General features: G+C 35.5%; 1 protein-coding gene across 1 annotated transcript in view; it reads right to left on the reverse strand.

Moving 5' to 3' along the window:
- Nucleotides 1–18,149, reverse strand: part of LOC148941133 (uncharacterized) — a 100,982-nt gene extending 82,833 nt beyond the window's left edge. The window contains exon 1 of the mRNA XM_089104089.1: nt 17,853–18,149. Coding sequence (XP_088960215.1) covers nt 17,853–18,016 — 164 coding nt within the window. The 5' untranslated portion in view covers nt 18,017–18,149. The remainder of the gene's footprint in view (nt 1–17,852) is intronic.
- Nucleotides 18,150–19,008: the final 859 nt, after the last annotated feature.

A 19,008-nucleotide genomic window follows, 5' to 3' on the forward strand; every position in this document is an offset into this window, starting at 1 on the left:
CTCCAGTCATTTCCGACTATTAAAAAAAGCAACATTCCTTTCTATTTTCAATCAAATGAGCTCTTTTCAAAGTTACCACGACAACTCCTTCGATAAGAAGTGCCCTGGTCTAAACAACAACAACAACAAAAAATAATACATTATAACCACATCAATCTTCACTATGAAAATATCAGGCCTTCCAATCCCTTTCGACTTTTAAAAAGGGCACTAGGCCTTTCGATTCCCAATCGAATGAGCCCTTTTGGAAACGACCACGCTTTCTATAAACACCTTATATGTCCCCAGGGCATAAATTACAACCCTAGGGTGGGTGGAGGGTTGTCATCCTCTAAGACCGAATTTCCAGAACTTTCAACTACGTTAAAAAAATGGCTATCTCGAAATTTTGATTGGATGTGTTTGAGGAAATGGTGGGCGTGAGAGGGGCGGCGGTCGCTCTCCAATCACTTTCAACTATTAAAAATGGTCCTAGCCCTTTCAATTTCCAATCAAATGCACCCTTTTGAAGTTTCTACGGCAAAAATTTCAATAAAATCTTATATGCCCCCAGGACATAACTTACAACTCTTGCCCCGACGACTGGGGGGGGGGTGTCATTTTCAAAGACCTAATTTCCAGAACTTTATACTACGTTGAACAAAATGGCTAACAGAAAATTTTGATTGGATGTGTTTGGAGGAATGGTGGGCGTGAGAGGGTGGTTAGTTACCCTCCAATCACTTTCGACTATTGCAAAGGGCACTAGTCCTCTCAATGTCCAATTGAATATGCCCCTTTTGAAGTTTTACGACAACTCTATCTATAAAAACCTAATATGCCCCCAGGGCAGAACTTTCTACGAACTTTGAAGTTTCTACGACAACGCCTTCTATAAAAACCTTATATGACCCCAGGGCATAACTTACAGCCCTTGTCCTGAAGGCTGTGGGGGAAAGTCCTCCTGTAAAACATAATTTCTATCTGGAAATCAACGACGCTGAACAAAATGGCTATCTCAAAATTTTGATTGGATGTGTTTCGGGAAACGGTGGGTGTAGAAGGGGTGTTAGTCGCCTTCCAATCACTTTCGACTGTTAAAAAGGGCCAAGCCACTCCGATTTCCAATTGAATGAGCCCTTTTTTAAGTTTATACGACAACTTCTTCGATACGAAGTGCCCTGCTCTAAAGGAAAAAAATAATAAATGATACATTATGCCAACATCGTTCTTATATGTCCTCAGGGCATAACTTAAAACCCTTGCCCCGAGGGTTGTGGGGGAGCGTCCTCCTCAAAAACATATTTTCTATCTGGAAATCAACTACGTTGAACAAATTGGCTATTTCAAAATTTTGATTGGATGTGTTTGGGGGATTGATGGGCGGGGGGAGGGGCTAGTTGCCCTCCAATCACTTTCTACTATTGAAAAGCGCACTAACCACTCCAATTTCCAATCGAATGAGCCCTTTTCGAATTTTCTACGACAACTCCTTAGATACGAAGTGCCCGGGTATGGAGCAAGAAAAAAAAATAATACATGGTACCCACATCATTCTTTACTTAGGAAGCGCTATCGCGCTGCCTATGATTCATTGTCATGTAGGGTTTAGTGGCTGATGGAACTAATTGTAAAATAAAATGCCAGTCCCACAGTTCATGGTAACGAGCTGTGAGTAAGGAGCGACTTGTGCAAATGGTATCCGATCCTCTAACAAAATATTATTTATAATTTAGTGGACGACAACTGCATATAGTGTTTTCTAACCGCAATTATTTGATTATTCAAGCAAGTCTGATGTCTAACAACGATTTCTACTAAGCTTAAAACTTTTTGTTTTCTTTTTAAAGGTTTTGAATTGTTGTAATCGCTGGTCAAAATATATACAAATATCTTGGCAAATGCCAGTTTTTTGCTCTTTAAGAAATTTAATGTCTTTTTATACTACTCTCTTTTCAAAGATATTAATTGATTATTCAAGCAAGTCCGATCTCTAAGAGTGATTTCTACCAAGCTTCAAGCTTTTGGTTTTCATTTTTAAGGTTTTTTGATTTGTTGTAATCTCTTGTAAAAATATATACAAATATTTTTGCAATTACCAGTTTTTTCCTCCTTAAGAAATTTAATGTAAATTTCTCAATGCACGAAAATCCTCTATTTTTCCACACAAGTGTGACAAATGTAACAACGTTATTGCAATACCGATGTAACCTAAATCATTTTTTTGGGGCCAGAATATCCCAGGATACAAATTTTCCCCAAAAATTGGGAGTACTGTGTCTTTTCAAAGATATTCGATTACTGAATTGAATTGAATTATTTTACACCCATCATAAACACAGAAATTGATGAAAAAAACAGCAGAAAAGAGAAAACAAAAAAACATACAATTAATGGTACAGACAAAGCAAATACATTGAAGCTCATTCAGGGGAAAGTTGAGCTAAATTAGAACATATTAGAATATGCACACAGATTACTGATACAGGCGTATCAGCAGTATTTTTGGAACGACTTACTGTGTCAAGATGAAATCTGGGGATGTATCTGAAGCACAATGAGATGCACATCTAGGGAGTATCTGGAGCACAAGATGTATCTGGGGCACCAAGAGAGGGATACTCAAATGACCAAAAAGCCACATTTACTTGCTACTGCTGCTATTAATGCTGTTGTTAGTAGTGTTACTGCTACTACTAATACAACACTATTACTGCTACTACTGCTCCTGCTACTGCCACTACTGCTATGATACTAGTCAGACTATGTGTACGCTTAAGTAAGTAAAAATTTGGCAGAATATTGTCGGGGAAATTTGAACTAAACAAAAATATATTATGTGCACGCAAATGACCAAAAGAACTATCTCAGAATTGGATTTGGGCATAATGTTGGAACTTTCAAATATTGCTTAAAGGGGAAGATCAATTGACCATAAAGTAGCATTTGCATGCCACTATTAACACAACTACCACTGCTACTTATACTACTACTATTGCTACTCAACTATTCCCAATACTGCTTCAATTGCAATTACTTGTAAAACTAAGAGTATTAAACTGTAAAAAAGACATCAAAAGGGGGTCAAAAAGAAACATCAGCAATACTTTGTGAACACCTTTACCACTTCAACATGAAAATTCTGGGGTATCATGAGGGGGATATTCAACTGACCATAAGGCAACATATACATGCTACTAGTGTTATTAGTACTACTGCTACTATTGTTACTACTAATACTAATACAACACCACTACTGACAACAAACTGAAAACAAAAAGTGAAATATTAAATATTTTCACTTTAAATATTTTCACTAACCTCAATAGGAAATGAGGTTAGCAGCTGGTTTTGTATTAAATCAGGAGTCAGCAGGGTTGTGTTCTATCCACCTTTATATGGCTTATTTAAATGGACTTTGTCTTAAGGAGCACAGGAAAGGCAATGGGAGACCACGGAATCAAATGAGGAGGAACAAGTCTCCTGCACTTAGATTATGCTGATGATGTAAACATCCTAGATGAAAGTGTGAGCAAAATGAATGAGCTTTTAGAGGTTTTGCAAGTTCAGGGTGCTAGAATAGGTTTGAAAATTATTGTTAAGAACACCTCATCTGGGGTGGGAGGATGTCATAGAGAAAGAATTAAAGAAAATTGGAACTTCCTGGGAGGGTGTAAGAAGGGAGGCTTTGAATAGATTGGGATTGAGGAAGAGCGTGCATAGCTGTGATGGCCTCAGGTGGCTTGGTGCTGAGGTGAGGTGTTAGTAGTAGTAGCAGTAGTAGTTGTAGTACTAGTATAGCCTCTGCATATTAAAATGACAATCAACGTTAGTAGTATGGGTGTAATAGTTCCGAGTGCAGCCCTACCCCACCATACGAGCGCAGCTGTATACAATACAAGTGGTGCCCTATCCTTTTTGCACATCGGTTTCCGAGAATTTCACTAATTTCAAGAATTATGCCCTGTCTGATATTGCGAAATCATACATGTTCACGGTGAAACAATACAGTGAATGCAAGCAATGCCCTGTCCCACCATACAAAAACAGCCCTATTACAACAAGGGTCCTGTTCCCCCATTCCGGCGGGTGCCCTGTCCCACCATTTTGGTGGGTGCCATCACACCGTGAAAGCGGGCCCATATTAGAATTACCAATCCCTCAAATCCTCTCTTAACGACACATATGCTCTATAAAATCTATCATTTCCTTGGAGACAAATTTTCTCAACGCTAGAATGCTATTACTCCGAGTGGGGCTATAGGGCATTACTCCGAACGAGCCCATAGCCTTTTAGTCTGAGCTGTGCCCTATCCCAACATTCTGAGCGGTGCCCTATCCCAACATTCCGAGCGGTGCCCCGTCTCACCATACAAGAGGCCTATCATTCCGAGCGGTGCCCTGTCCACCATTCCAGCGGGTACCCTATCACACCATACAAGCGCAGCCCTATACAATACAAGCGTGGCCATATTAGAGTTATCGATCCCACATATTCTCTCTCTTAACAAAACCCATACTCTTAGAGATCTATAATTTCCTTTGAAACAATTATTCTCAACGATAGAAATACTATTAATCCAAGCAAAGCCATAAGAAATCGTCTCAAGGGGACATTCTTACCACAAGTTTTGAGACAAGGGTTTCTCAAAACTTTTCACTAACTGTGCCAACATTCAGATCGGGTCACCCGTTATCTCAAGCAAATCTTTAGAAGGGAATTTGAAGTGGTATTACGTCTTACAAACGAAGTTTTGTTATGGATTATAATAAACAATTGGATGAGATCTTTTTTGTACTCTAATGATGTCGAACCGACTATTGATTATTGACTATTGATTATTGATTATGACTACAACTAAGCAGGTATCATTACTGCAGTGTAATGGCCCTGTGCTTTCATTAGATGAAGAGAGCGTTACTTTTCTTCCTTAGTGGTTTAAGATCATGAAGAAGGTTTAGTTACGATTCCCCCCAATGCTATCGACAACATAAACAAAGTCATGGATGTCATTATTGTTGATTATAGTTATAGATCGTGATGTGTTTTCTTTTCCAATGACACGTGTTTTAGCTTCTAAGGAGTTTTCCATTGATTTTATGAAATTTGTGTTTGATGTGGGAATCGAACGTGAGACCCATAATTTCCAATGGTAAAAGAACGACACGTTACTCGACTGAGCAAACAAGCCATTGAAAAAATTATGATTTTAGAAATATATTCTAACGTATTCAATGTATTGTTCCCGAAAGTTGGCCAACTCTTATCTGCACAATCGATTTATCAATTGGGTTTTTGGTAAGTGTTAACAGTGATCTGTTTCCACACATCATTTATGGCATCCTCCTGAGAATATGTATACCACGATTATTTGAGATGCATACTGGACAGACATATTGTTTTGATGGGCAATGGAACGGTGCACATCCGTTTTCCATTACTGGGCTTACGCACGAGTTTGGGCCCCCACATTCTCATCCAAGACCCCTAGTCCCCATCATGGGCTCCATGTCCCTACTCCAAGGCCCCAAGTCCCCCACTAAAAAAAGATATAAATACGAAAAAACGGGTCTATGGCCAGTAAATGAAAACGAAGAAAAAAACCAGAAACGAATATTTTGCCCGTATCTAACAAGGCGTCTTCAGCGTAGAGAAATAAAAACCTAAAACTAAAAAATATACATAAACCTAAAATAGACTCAGCTAAAAATATAATATACAGTTTCTTAACATTTACAATTTGAAGCTACCTTCGTGAAACCACCTCACAAAAGTAGCTGTATTAAACATTTTAAAATAATAAAAAATATATTATCCAGTTTCTTTTGTGAGGTGGTTTCGCGAAGGTACCTTCCAATTGTAAATGTTAAGAAATTGTATATTATATTTTTAGGTGAGTCTATTTTGGTTTTATGTAATTTTCTTTTAGTTTTGATTTGTTTTTCTCTACGCTGAAGCCGCCTTGTTAGACACGGGTGAAGTATACGTTTTTGTTTTTCTTCTTCGTTTTCATTTACTGGCCATAGACCCGTTTGTCGCATTTATATTTCTTGTGGTTTCTGTTATGGCTGGCCAGTTCGGCTTTAGATCTTCTAGAAGTCCCCCACCAGGGCCCCAAGTCCCTCACCAAGGCCTCGAGTCCCCACTCCATGCCCCCCCCCAAGGGCCTAACCCTCGCCCTCTAGGCCCCCAAGTATTTTGCTGCTTCCCCCTCTTTTTTTGACATATTTTTTTCAACTTTTTTCAATGTCTTAAAATGGCATGCGATCTTGTGAACATAGTTTTTGGATTTTCTTACGCGGCCGCCCCATTGGTACTCTAAGGTTGGTCGTCGAAATTACTATGTCCCTAAAGGATAAATTCTAAGGCATTATATATATTGTCTCAGGGACGTTGGCCAACTGATGATAAACGCCAATACTTTGTAACAAATTATTTGCGGGATTTATCAATTTGATAAGTATTATCAGTAATCTGTTACAGGGGATCTTTTTTTTTGGCATTATGCCGAGATTATGCATGACACAGTGATTTGTTTCGATCTCTAAAAATTGTAATCACTAGAGCCGGGCAGGTATCATTTTTGTAATAAATTGGTTTTGAGCACTGATTATTGACTATCGATAATGATCATTGATTATTAGTTATTGATTCCGAGAATTTCAAGAATGGTGCATTTTCTTGTATTACGTAATCATTCAGGTTGTCGGTGAAACAATGCAATACATCCTGTGACATTCCTCACATGTGATCTTTTGAGATAACAACTGAGTCACCAACATTTTTTTAGCTTCTAAGTAGTTTTTCATTGATTTCTCTGTTCCCTGATTCCATGTGGGCTTTGTTTTTTTATTTGGCACTCATTAAAAAAGATTTTCTGTTAAATAAATATTTCATGTGTCATTTAATATAGCTTTCATAATTTCTACAGTTTGCTCATGATTCCTGTGGTTTGGTCGTGATTTCTATGGTTTGATCTAAATTTCTAGGGTTGGCCATGATTTTCTTATGAATTAGTCTGGATTTCTATGAGTTGGTTATGATTTCTATGAATCCTCCTGACTTTCTATGCAGTAGTTACGATTTCTATGGGATTTTTCTGGATTTGTATGGACCACTCATAATTTCTATAGTTTTGTATCTACGTATTTTCGTTTGGTCTGGATTTTCAGGATTGACCCTGATTTTCATAAATTTGCGTGGATTTTAATGCATAGCGTTTGAATTCTATAGAATTTTCCCGGATTTTCTATGTATTTGTTATGGTTTTTCATTAACTCGAAGAGATTATATGTCTTGACTTTTTTTAGAGGTTGGCCATCATTTCTATAGTTTGGGGTTGATTTCTATAGCTCGGTCTGGATTTATAGGGTTGGCTGATTTATACAGTTTGGTTTTGATTTTTATGAATAAATCCGGATTTTAAAAGGATCGTCTTAATTTCTACAGTTTGATCTCGGTTTTTATGAATTCGACGGGATTTCTATGCATCGCCCATGATTTTTTAGAGGTTAGCCATGATTTCTACAGTTTGATCTTGGTTCTTATGATTTGGTCTGGATTTCTAGGGTTAGCCCTGATTTCTACAGTTTGGACAAAATTTTTACGAATACGTATGGATTTTAAGAGAACGGCCTTAATTTCTATAATTTGGTCTTGATTTTAATGAATGAATTCGTCAGGATTTCTATGTATTGCTCATGATTTCTACAGTTTGTTCTTGATGTCATTGGTTTAGTACGGATTTGTAGGGTTACCCTGATTTTCATGAATTTATTTGGATTTTTGTGCAATGCTTATGATATCCATTAATTAATCCAGAACTTGTAATACACTTGTCCAGAATTTTGAAAAAAACAACTCTAAGGTGAAACCCAACAAAACACAAGACTATTTTTAAAAAAAACTTTTAAGGTGAAACCTAACAAAATAGGAGACACTGAAAAAAAAATCAAGGTGTATCATAACAAAACAGAAGACAGTTTGAAAAAAGAAGAAACTTTTAAGGTGAAACGTAACAAAACACAACATTGTAAAAAAACTTTTAAGGTGAAACCTAAACTAACAGAAGCCACTTTGAAAACAATACATTTAAGGTGAAACCCAACAATGCAGAAGAGACAGAAAAAAACTATTGAGGTGAAATGTAAGAAAACGGAAGACACTCTGAACAACAAAACTTTATAGTCAAACCCAACAAAGTAGAAGACACTTTGAAAAAAAATTAAGGTGAAACGTAACAAAACAGAAGAGACTTTAAAATTTTTTTTTTAAGGTGAAACCTAACGAAAAAGAAAACTGGAAAAAAGCATTTAAGGCGAAGAAACTTTTAAGGTGAAACATAAAAAAACAGAAGACACTTCGAAAAAAAACTTTTAAGGTGAAACGTAACAAAACAGAAGACTGGAAAAAAACTTTTAAGGTGAAAACTAACAAAACAGAAGACGCTTTGAAAAAACTTTTAAGGTGAAACGAAACACAACAGAAGACACTTTGAAAAAAAACTTCTAAGGTGAAACTTATCAAAACAGAAGACACTGAAAAAAAATTTAAGGTGAAACCTAGCAAAACTGAATATGGAAAAAAACTTTTAGGGTGAAACGTAACAAAACAGAGCATATTAAAAGAAACTTTTAAGGTGAAACATAACGAAACAGAAGACGCTTTAAAAAACATGGCCCGCCACGCTAAGTGAAGTTAAACAAACCTAAGTTGAAAGCAGTTAACTAAATATAACCTAGCTTAAAATTCAGTTATGTTGCCATCTATAACTATTACTGAACTAGATGGCAGCATTTGATGTAGAGAAAATTTGTCGCCGTCCAGAATTTTAAACGTAAAACTCACAGAGAGTTCTTTTGCATTTTTTCTCATGCGGCCATCCCACTGTTACTCTATGGTTGGTCATCAACAATACTTGGCTTATTGTATGTTCTCGATCATTATTAATTGGACATTGGAAGAATAAACACATAATTCTTATTTTTAAAAAAGTGAAGATGAAGTATTTCAAGGAATTGTTCGCACATGATAGTGTTATTGCAGTATTAAATGCTGACAAAGACACATATATGATCTATGAAACAAGCACTAATGGTGACACTATTGGAAATATATGTGTGCATTGTCATGATACTGAGAAATAAAAATTTTTTTGACTACTGAAAAAATTTACCATTACTGATGGTGGATATGTGAGAGTGAGATCTTCAGAGATGATTGCACTCAAAGAGAATGGCAACATAAAAATAATAATTGACGAAGAGGGGCATCTTCTTACTTGTGCTTGTGGAAACACGTTAAACCCCTGCGCCAGCTTTGGATATTAGCATTCAAAGAAAGGTCAAAAGAAGACAGCCATACTCTTCTGCTGATATTATAAACCATATTTTGTCTACGTGCCGGAACTGTTACCTGTGTGAAAATAATGTAGTAATAGACAGTGAAATAGTTGGCAAAATAAAAACGGCATTGACAGAAAATATCACAAAGGAATATAAAGATGAATCGATGACGAACAAAGCATCAGCAAACGTTACTACCATCATCGACAGTTTATCAATAGATACAGTCAGTTAAATCGTATAATATCTACGACAAAACTCATATTGAGCCTATAGCTAAAACCATGTTAAAAGCCGTGTATGATACCGAAATGGAATAAGTGCCATGTCAAGAGAAAACATGATGAACCATTTTATGGAACGAATTCAAAACATTCGAATTTTTTATATGATATTAACAACATGTAACATTATTTTAATAAAACTATCTAATTGAATTACTTTTTTATGTTTCCATTATTTTCTTAGGGTGCACTAACAATTCCATCGAGTCTCTGTCTGACTGAATCTTGATAACTGTTTTATTAGGTTTTACCTTAAATATTTTTTTTCAGTGTCTTCTGTTTTGTTGTTTCACCTTAGAAGTTTTTTTTCGGTGTCTTCTGATTTGTTAGATTTCACTTCAAAAGTTTTTTTTCAGTGTCTTCTGTTTTACTAAGCTTCACCTTATATATTTTTTTCAAAGCTTCTTCTGTTTCGTTCCGTTTCACATTAAAAGTTTTTTTAATGTGTTATGTTTTGTTACGTTTCACCTTTAAAGTTTTTTTTAGTCTTCAGTTTTGTTAGGTTTCAACTAATAGTGTTTTTTTTCAGAAAGTCTTCTGTTTTGTTATGTTTCAGCTTAAAAGTTTCTTTTTTGTCAACGTGTCTTCTGTATTGTTAGGTTTCACCTTAAAAGTTTTTTTTTTAAGTCTTCTGTTTTGTTAGGTTTCGCCTTAAAAGTTTTTTTCCAGTCTTCTATATTGTTACATTTCACCTTAAATGTTTTTTTCAGTGCTCTGTTTTGTTAGGTGTCACCTTAAAAGTTTTTTAACTTTAAATATTTTTTTCCAAAGTGTTCTGTTTTGCTAAGTTTCACCTTAAATTTTTTTCAAAGTGCCTTCTGTTTTGTTATGTTTCGCCTTAAAAGTTTTATTTTAGAAAGTCATCTGTTTTGTTAGGTTTCACCTTAAAAGTTTTTTTCTGTCTCTTCTGCATTGTTGGGTTTCACCTTAAATGTATTGTTTTCAAAGTGGCTTCTGTTATGTTAGGTTTCACCTTAAAAGTTTTTTTCCAGTATTTTGTATTGTTATGTTTCACCTTGAACGTTTTTTAAAGAATCTCCTGTTTTGTTAGGTTTCTTCTGTTTTGTTAAGTTTTTTATCATTTCGTTCCACCTTAAAGTTTTTTTCAAACTGTCTTCTGTTTTGTTACGTTTCATCCTAAATATTTTTTCCAAAATGCTCTGTTTTGTTATGTTTCACCTTACAAGTTTTTTTCAGTTCCTTCTTTTTTGTAACTATACAATTTAAATTTTTTTTCAGTGTCTCCTGTATAGTTGAGTTTCACCTTAATTTTTTTTCAAAATGTTCTGTTTTGCTACATTTCACCTTAAAAGTTGTTTTTAAGTGTCTTCTGTTTTGTTAGGTTTCACCTTAGTGTTTTTTTTTCAGCTTAGTTCTTGACAAGTATCTTACAAATTCTGGATGATTTTATAGAAACCATAAGCATTGCATAGCAATCCATATAAATTCATGAAAATCAGCGTCAACCCTAGAAATCCGGACCGAACCAATGACATCAAGACAAAACTGTAGATATTCAGGTCAATCCTCTTAAAATCGGGGCATATTCATAAAAATTATGACCAAACTGTAGAAATCAGGGCCAATCCTAGTAATCCAGACCAAATCATAGGAATCAAGACCAAACTATAGAAATCGTGGCCAACCTTTAGAAAATCATGACCAATACATAGAAATCCGGTTGAATTCATAAAAATCAAGAGCAAACTGTATAAATTAAGGCCATCGTCTGAAAATCCGGACTTATTCATAAAAATCATGACCAAACTGCAGAAATCATGGCCAATCCTAGATATCAAGACCAAACCACAGGAATCAAGACCAAAACTGTAGAAATCATGGCCCACATCTAAAGAATCATGAGCAATACATAGAAATCCCGTCGAATTCATAAAATCAAAAGCAAACTGTAGAAATTAAGACTATCCTCTTAAAATCCAGACTTAATCACAAAAATCAAGACCAGACTGTAGTAATCATGGCCAACTTCTTAAAACAATCATGACTAATAAATAGAAATCTCGACAAATTAATGAAAAACCATAACCAATACATAGAAATCCGAAAAAATCCCATGGAATTCAACGCTATTGACAGAAATCCACACAAATTCATTAAAATTAGGGTCAATCCTAAAAACCCACACCAAACCAAAAGACATCGATACAAAACTATAGAAATCATAAGCGATTCATATACATCCAGAAAAATCCCATAGAAATCAAAACCAATACATACAAATTCAGGGAGATTCATAGAAATAATAGCCAATGCATAGAAATCCAGAGTAATTCATAAAGAAAACGTAGCCAACTCAAGAAATCCAGACCAAACCATTGAAATAACGACCAAACCATAAAAATGATGTTCAAACTGTATAAATCATGAAAGCTCTTTTAAATGATACATGAATTATTTATTTAACAGAAAATCTTCGTTTTTTTAATGAATGCCAAGTAAAAAAACAAAACCCACATGGAATCAGGGAACAGAGAAATCAATGGAAAACTGCTTTGAAGCTAAAAAATGCTGTTGATTCAGTTATTATCTCAAAAGATCAGACGTGAGAGCTGTCACAGGAAGTATTGTGTTGTTTTACCGATAACCTGAATGATTACGTAATACAAGATAACGCACCAGTCATTAATTTGATAGTTTTGTCAAAACATTTTTTATTGATTAATAAAGAACTTGAACTTGGAACTTGGAACCAGTCTTGAAATTCTCGGAATCAATAATCATTATCGATAATCAATCATCAGTGCTCAAAACCATTACATTACAAAACGATACCTGCCCGGTTGCAGTAATAACCGGGCAGTTTTTGGAGATTGGAACAAGTTGCATTAGCCTTCAAAAGAATTTGTCTGTCCAGCAAGCATCTCAAATCACCGTGTTATGCATATTCTCGGAATGATGCTAAAAAAAGGTGCCCGGTAAAAGATCACTGATAAAACTTACCATATTTCCAAATAGTCCGCTAGGGCCCGCTCGGTCCCACTAGTAATGCCCTATGGGCTCGCTTGGAGTAATAGCATTCTAGCATTTGGAAATTTGTTTCCAAGGGAATGATAGATCTTGTAGAATATCTGTGTCGTTAAGAGAGATGATATTAGGGATTGGTAACTCCAATATGGGCCCGCTTGCATCGTGTGATAGGACACCCGCCAAAATGGTGGGACAGGGAACCTGCCAAAATGGTGGGACAGGGCATCTGCCGGAATGGTGGGGCAGGGCATCCGCCAAAATAGTGGGACAGGACAACCACCAGAATGGTGGAACAGGGCACTCGCTGGAATGGTGGAACAGAGCTCTTGTTGTAATAGGGCTGTTGTTGTATGGTGGGACAGGGCACGCTTGTACTCACTGTATTGTTTCACCGAGAACATGTATGATTACTCAATATCAGATAGGGCATAATTTTTGAAAGTCGCAAAATCTTCGGAAACCAATTTGCAAAAAGGATAGGGCACCGCTTGTTTTTTATGGGCTGCGCTCGTATGGTGGGGTTGCGCTGCGACCGGAACTATTACATTGATACTATTAACGTTCATTTGTTTTTTGTTTTTCAGCAAAGTGCAAATTACGTTCTGGTCTTGAGAAGGCATTTAGGTTGTAAGCCCCACACTTGTTAATTTTTGCTCGTTTTGAGTTTAAATCGGTTATTTATTGTAATTTCTGTTCGTGTTTAGGTTTCATTCATTTATTGATGGTGATTTGTAATAGCTTTACGCTTGGGAGATTATTCAACTTTATTTATGCTCATCTTTGGCGTAGTGGAGCTCCTTATTTTTCATTAAAAACTTAATTTTGGGGGAATTTTATTTTTCAACGAATTATAATAAATAATCGAGTCAAACTTAAAACAAGCAAAAATTAACACGAGTTAACCTCTGTTCCTTATACAGACCAGAAAGAATTTTTCCGTTTACTAAAAAAAAAATTTCAATGTTTTTGCTTTTTTAATTTTCATAAATAAAAAATTATTAAGACTTTCAGGAATAAATATCAGTATATTAAACGGTCAATCTACATTCATTTGTGTGTTGTTTATTTCTTTTTTTTCAGTAGAGTGCAAAATATGTTCTGGTCTTGAAAAGGTATGGAGGTTGTCAGCCCTGCTCATGTTAATTTCTGCTTATTTGACTCTTGTTTTGAGGTTGACTCTTGTTTTGAGGTTGACTCTTGTTTTGAGGTTATTTATTGTAATTTCTGTTCGTTTTGGATTGCATTTATCTATTGATGATGATTTGTTATAGTTGTACGCTTGGGCGATTTTTCCACATTATTTCTGCTTATTTTTTGTTTAATGGAGTTCTTTACTTTTCTTTGAAAAACTTATTTTGTGGAAAGTTTTTAAAATGAATCAATATTAAACATCTATGGGTGACCAGCTTGGGACATTTTACAATATTAATGTCAAGTTAGAAAATATGGCAAGGGAAGAATAAGTCCAACACCTGGTAAAACACATGCTGATTGTGTGTGTGGTGGTGGGGATTTCAAATTTCAATCCCAAATTAAGCCTAGTTATTTTTAGGTGTAGGGAGGCAATGGACTTTTCAGGCATGAGCCTCGACCCAGTTTTTGGGTCTGCCCTGATATCAAATTAGAATCAATTAGAGCTATAGGAAAGAGTTTAAAGGTTGGCGAGTACGACGCCTTCTGGGAGAAACATATTAAATAACTGAAAATAGTACCAGTAGATTCCTTATTTTGTTTATTGCGTTTGTTCCTTATTATGTTTCTTTTAGACTTGGTCGAACATTGAAGAGATACTCCGTTTTGTTTGGTCCCATTAGGGGGGAGAACTGGGATATAATTGCGGGGTAAATTTTTGGCAGTTCATATTATTAAGTTAGTAATAAAGTGCATATACCACTCTATGCCTTTTTTATGCTCTTTACGAATATAATAATCGCTTATATCGGAAATTCAAATTTACCCACCCCGACCCCCCTAATATGCAAATATATACCCTGAGTTGTAACCACACAAAGAAGTTACCAACACTAGTTATGCTATTGAAAAGTGGCTAAAAACATATAACTAGTTTATAAATAAGTTGCTCAAGAGTACATATTTCAAAAATACTTATTCACAACAATTCAAACCTTATTTATTAGGCAACTCAAATATAAAATGTTTTCCTACCGTTTCAAGTTTTTCAAATGCCGTCAACAAAAACAGCGCTGAATTTTGCGATTCGAAACCAGGGTTGCCACTGGTGACACTTTAGGGTTACTTTTGACACTTTTTTTTAAATGGCACCTTTTGTGACATCTGACACTATTAGGAGACTTTTTAGCAAAAGTGCCACTTTTTTGCCAAGTAGCACTATTTTACAAAAAAGAATTTTTTTCAGACAAAAAACCGGAAGGAAAACTGTCATTGTAGTTATGCATCGATATCCTTTTTCTTTCAGTTAAGATCCTTATCTTAACTCCGCGCTGCAATTATTGGATGCCAGAATCTTTCTGTGCGGTGAAAAACGTAAATGTGTTTGTCTCTATCTGTGTGTGAGAAATTTTTATATTCCTATTCTTATCACTAATAAGCGAACTCAAGCGAAGATCACCCAGTGATCTTCGGTACGAAAATACTTGGCAATGAAGAGGACAGAGACAGACATTTAACTGCAATGTGGTGGAGAAGCCTTCAATTATTTTTAGTTGTTTAGTTCAACTATTTTGTGTTGTTGCAATAATTTGTAGGCTCATAGACGATAAGTCAGTCAAGGAGTTTGCAATTTTTAGTGGGTCCGAATTTAATTCTTATGTTTTATTAGTTGAGGGTTGACTACAATTCAAAGAAGAAAAGAGCAAGAACAGCTAAGAGTGTATTTTTGCGCCACTATTTTAATAGCTGTTACTATGTTAACCATTCACTGGGCCAGTGACTGCTTAACTTTACGCGTCTTTTCATCGATTTCTGTGACTGGAACTCTTGAAGCCCAGTGACTGAAAAGCTCACTTGTGACATCAAAAAACGACTCAGCAGCGCAAAAACATCCGCTGAGCTCACTGGTGTCCCACAAGAATATCTAGTGACCTCTTCAGTGACTGGGCAAGTGACACAAAAATGCGCTCTAACATTTCTGTTCATATTTTTCATATTTTTTCTTTGAACTCTTGGCAATGGACAAATGAAAATTCATACATAACCATCATACTAAAAACAAAATTGATACCAAAACTTCCATTATCTTAAATCCTATGTAATCATTAGCAAAATTACAATCTAATTTCACTTTTTATCTTACTTAAAGTTATGTTACATCATTACATAAATTGAATTTGGACGCACTTCCTCATTTTAGTTATTTCATTCCCCTTAATTTTTTATTGTAAATGTGCTTTCACGCTTATACTCTAAATGCTCGTTTTTTATTATAAAGGTGCTTTCATATTGATACTTAAAATGCTAGTTGACTGTTCCTATGCCCTAGTCCATGGAGACATCGTAAAGAAAAATTTACTGGGAGTGGCGAGAGTTCTCATGAAACTTATTCTATTCCGGTTGTGATAAACAGATTAGATAATATAGCTGTCTTATTGTTTTTCCACTAGTTTTTGCCTAATAAATTATTTGAAAGAGTTAGTGTCTGACAAGGCCGTATCCAGGGGGGGGGTTACCCGGTTTGAACCCCCCCCTCGAAATGTTTGACCGAGTCGAAAATAAGTCTAAAATTAGTAAAACCTAGGTAAAAATCAGTAAAATTAGTCGAAAACTGATTCAAAAATTAGTAACCCCCCCCCCAAAATCCTGGATCCACCCAGACACTGTCCGAACCACTATTCGTTGTGTTTATCATTGGGTCATCAATAGCTACGATCTATGTTCGTGGCATTCTCTTTAGCATTTTCGGAGAAAAGAAAAGTTTCAAGCACCTGAATGCACTGCAATAATCCAGATAGTCCATTTTATGGAAAAACTGGATATAAAACTTTTAATGTAGACGAGTATTGCTGTCCTTTTTTTTCCGTTTTCTCAAAAGAAAAAAAATGAAGGTTTTTCTTCTTTTCTTTTTCCGTTCCTTTTTGAAGCTATGAACAAAGCCTGCTCAGAAAAGAGAAGAAAGTACTTTTTGGGACGAGTTCTCATTTTATACAGTAAGCACCATTTGTATTTTAGCGGGTTTTTAGGAGGGAGCTGGAAAGTTGACAAGAGTGAAAGTGCTGCGCAAAGCCGGAAATCAGTACCGACTAAGTAAAATCAAAAATTCTTTTTTATAGTTGATAGATGGCGTTAGAACCGACAGTTCATGTTGAAGAATTTAAAGATGCGGGAAACGACGTGGGGGTGATCCCAAGTGGCTTGGCCAATTTAAAAAGCTTGTTGATATGAGCGCGAGCGACGCGAAGCGTAACGAGCGGCAAATTTTTGGAAAATAACACTTTTTATTCAAAATTGACACTATTTTGCCACCCAAAGTGGCCCCAAAAAAACCGGCTTAGTGGCAACCCTGTTCGAAACTTTGCCGTCGACCATTCAGGGTATATTATAATGCAGGGTATATGTTTGCACATTAGGGGGGTGGAAATGGGTAAATTTGAATTTCCGATCAAAGCGATTATTATTTTCTTAAAGAACTTTAAAAAAGGCACCGAGTGGTATGTTCACTTTACTTGTAAGTCAATAATATGAACTGCCAAAATTTACCCATTGCGGCTGAAGAAACTGATGAGTTCGGAAATAGCATTGAATGAAGAGTTTAATAGTGACATATTTCTTTTTGTCCCGTATAATTTTTGGTTGATACGATATTTTTACCCCTTATTTTATCCAAACTTAGCTTTACACTTGTCTCTGAGGTTTCATAGTAAGGCTTCTCGGTACTATCCCATTATCCGGGCCTCTCTAAAAAGTCAAGTTTGGTTAATGCTAATGAAATAAAATAAAATACGATGAATATATAATAGTTAAAAAACAAACTTGGGCTATAAATTTGTACATTAGGGGGGGGGGAGGGGGGTAGAGCATTGCATATTAAATACTTAACTTAACCTAGGTACCTTCCCCCCCCCCCTAAACCCCAAAAAATCACCGTTTAAGATCGTATACGCAATAAAAACCTTGCTATCATTGCCTGCTCTATAACAGTAAGACGTCAAAAACGGGTTTTATCATTGTCTAGTGTATAATGATTAACCCGAGAGGCCCAGATAATGGGATAGTACCGGCTTCTCTCCCCTTTCCCTCAGCTAGGCCGATTCAATTCAGTATTTAAAAAAGGAGACTTACAGTTGCTGTTTGTCCTCAGTGAGAATACCATGCCCAGAAGCTAGTACTAGCGGTTCACGTCCCAAGTAATCATGTAAAAACATATGCTTTACTATTTCATAATGTTCAGGTTTAGCGATTTCATATTTTATTCCATTCTTTACATCGTCCAAGTCATGTGTCATTATAAAATTCGAGATAAACGACTAAACTCTATTTGATTCCAAAAATCAATTTTAAAGCTGAATCTTGGCAAGGTAAAATACTTATCATTGTTGTCTCAGACTCTTTGACAAGACACGTGTGGACTATTAGACGGTCAGAAAGTGGCGTCAAACTAAGAGACGTCATGATCAGGGTTGCCAGTACGGTCTGTTCCTTAAGTGCTACAGTTACCCAAGTTTGCATGCTAAACAGTGATTTTCGAATTGACTGAAATAGTGCTAAAATATTACTTTCGTGCTCCAGGTGGCAAGCCTGGTCATGATTATTGCGGTGATATTGAATGTGTTCCCTGCGAAAATTAGCAACTTAATTCGTGTGTCCTTCAACTTTAATGTGAATTAACTAATAGCATGGAATAGTTTATTAATAAGTGCCTTAATACATATTATAATTGATTTATTGAAATATGAGTAATTCTAATCAATAATGAGTAAAATATGACAAATGTGAATGTTAATAAAGTCATTCATTTTTCATTAGATTGACTATTTTTCTCCAAATTTTGCAATTTGATGATGATTGTGCAGATGTTCTTAAGCTAAAGATGCTATTTAAGTAGTTAACCCAAATTTAATCCCAAAAATTTACCACAAATTTAATACAAAACACAATTTCCTACAAAAATAATTTACGATACTAGTTAACCGTATTCACAAAAAAGTCACAAATAAATTAATACAAAGTTAATTTGAAGTAATTACAGCTGTTAACTAGCTATCACGTGGAACGAAAAATTCAATTTTTACTAAATTTTGTAAAAAAAAAAAAAATCCAACCTGGAACATGCTCGTTGTCAAATGGTTTTCTTTATTTCAGACAGACAGGTCTTTTCAGAAAGTCCCATCTTTGCAAGATAAAAAAAAGAAAAAAAAATCAGGAATATAAATCTTTTTAGGAAGCTGCATCTTGAAAAGGCATCTTGTTTGTACTGTTGCAAGGATTTTCTTTCGTT

The sequence above is a fragment of the Artemia sp. Qi Xiang Cuo genome, chromosome 18, assembly GCF_049724085.1.
Source record: "Artemia sp. Qi Xiang Cuo chromosome 18, ASM4972408v1, whole genome shotgun sequence".
NCBI lineage: Eukaryota > Metazoa > Arthropoda > Branchiopoda > Anostraca > Artemiidae > Artemia > Artemia sp. Qi Xiang Cuo.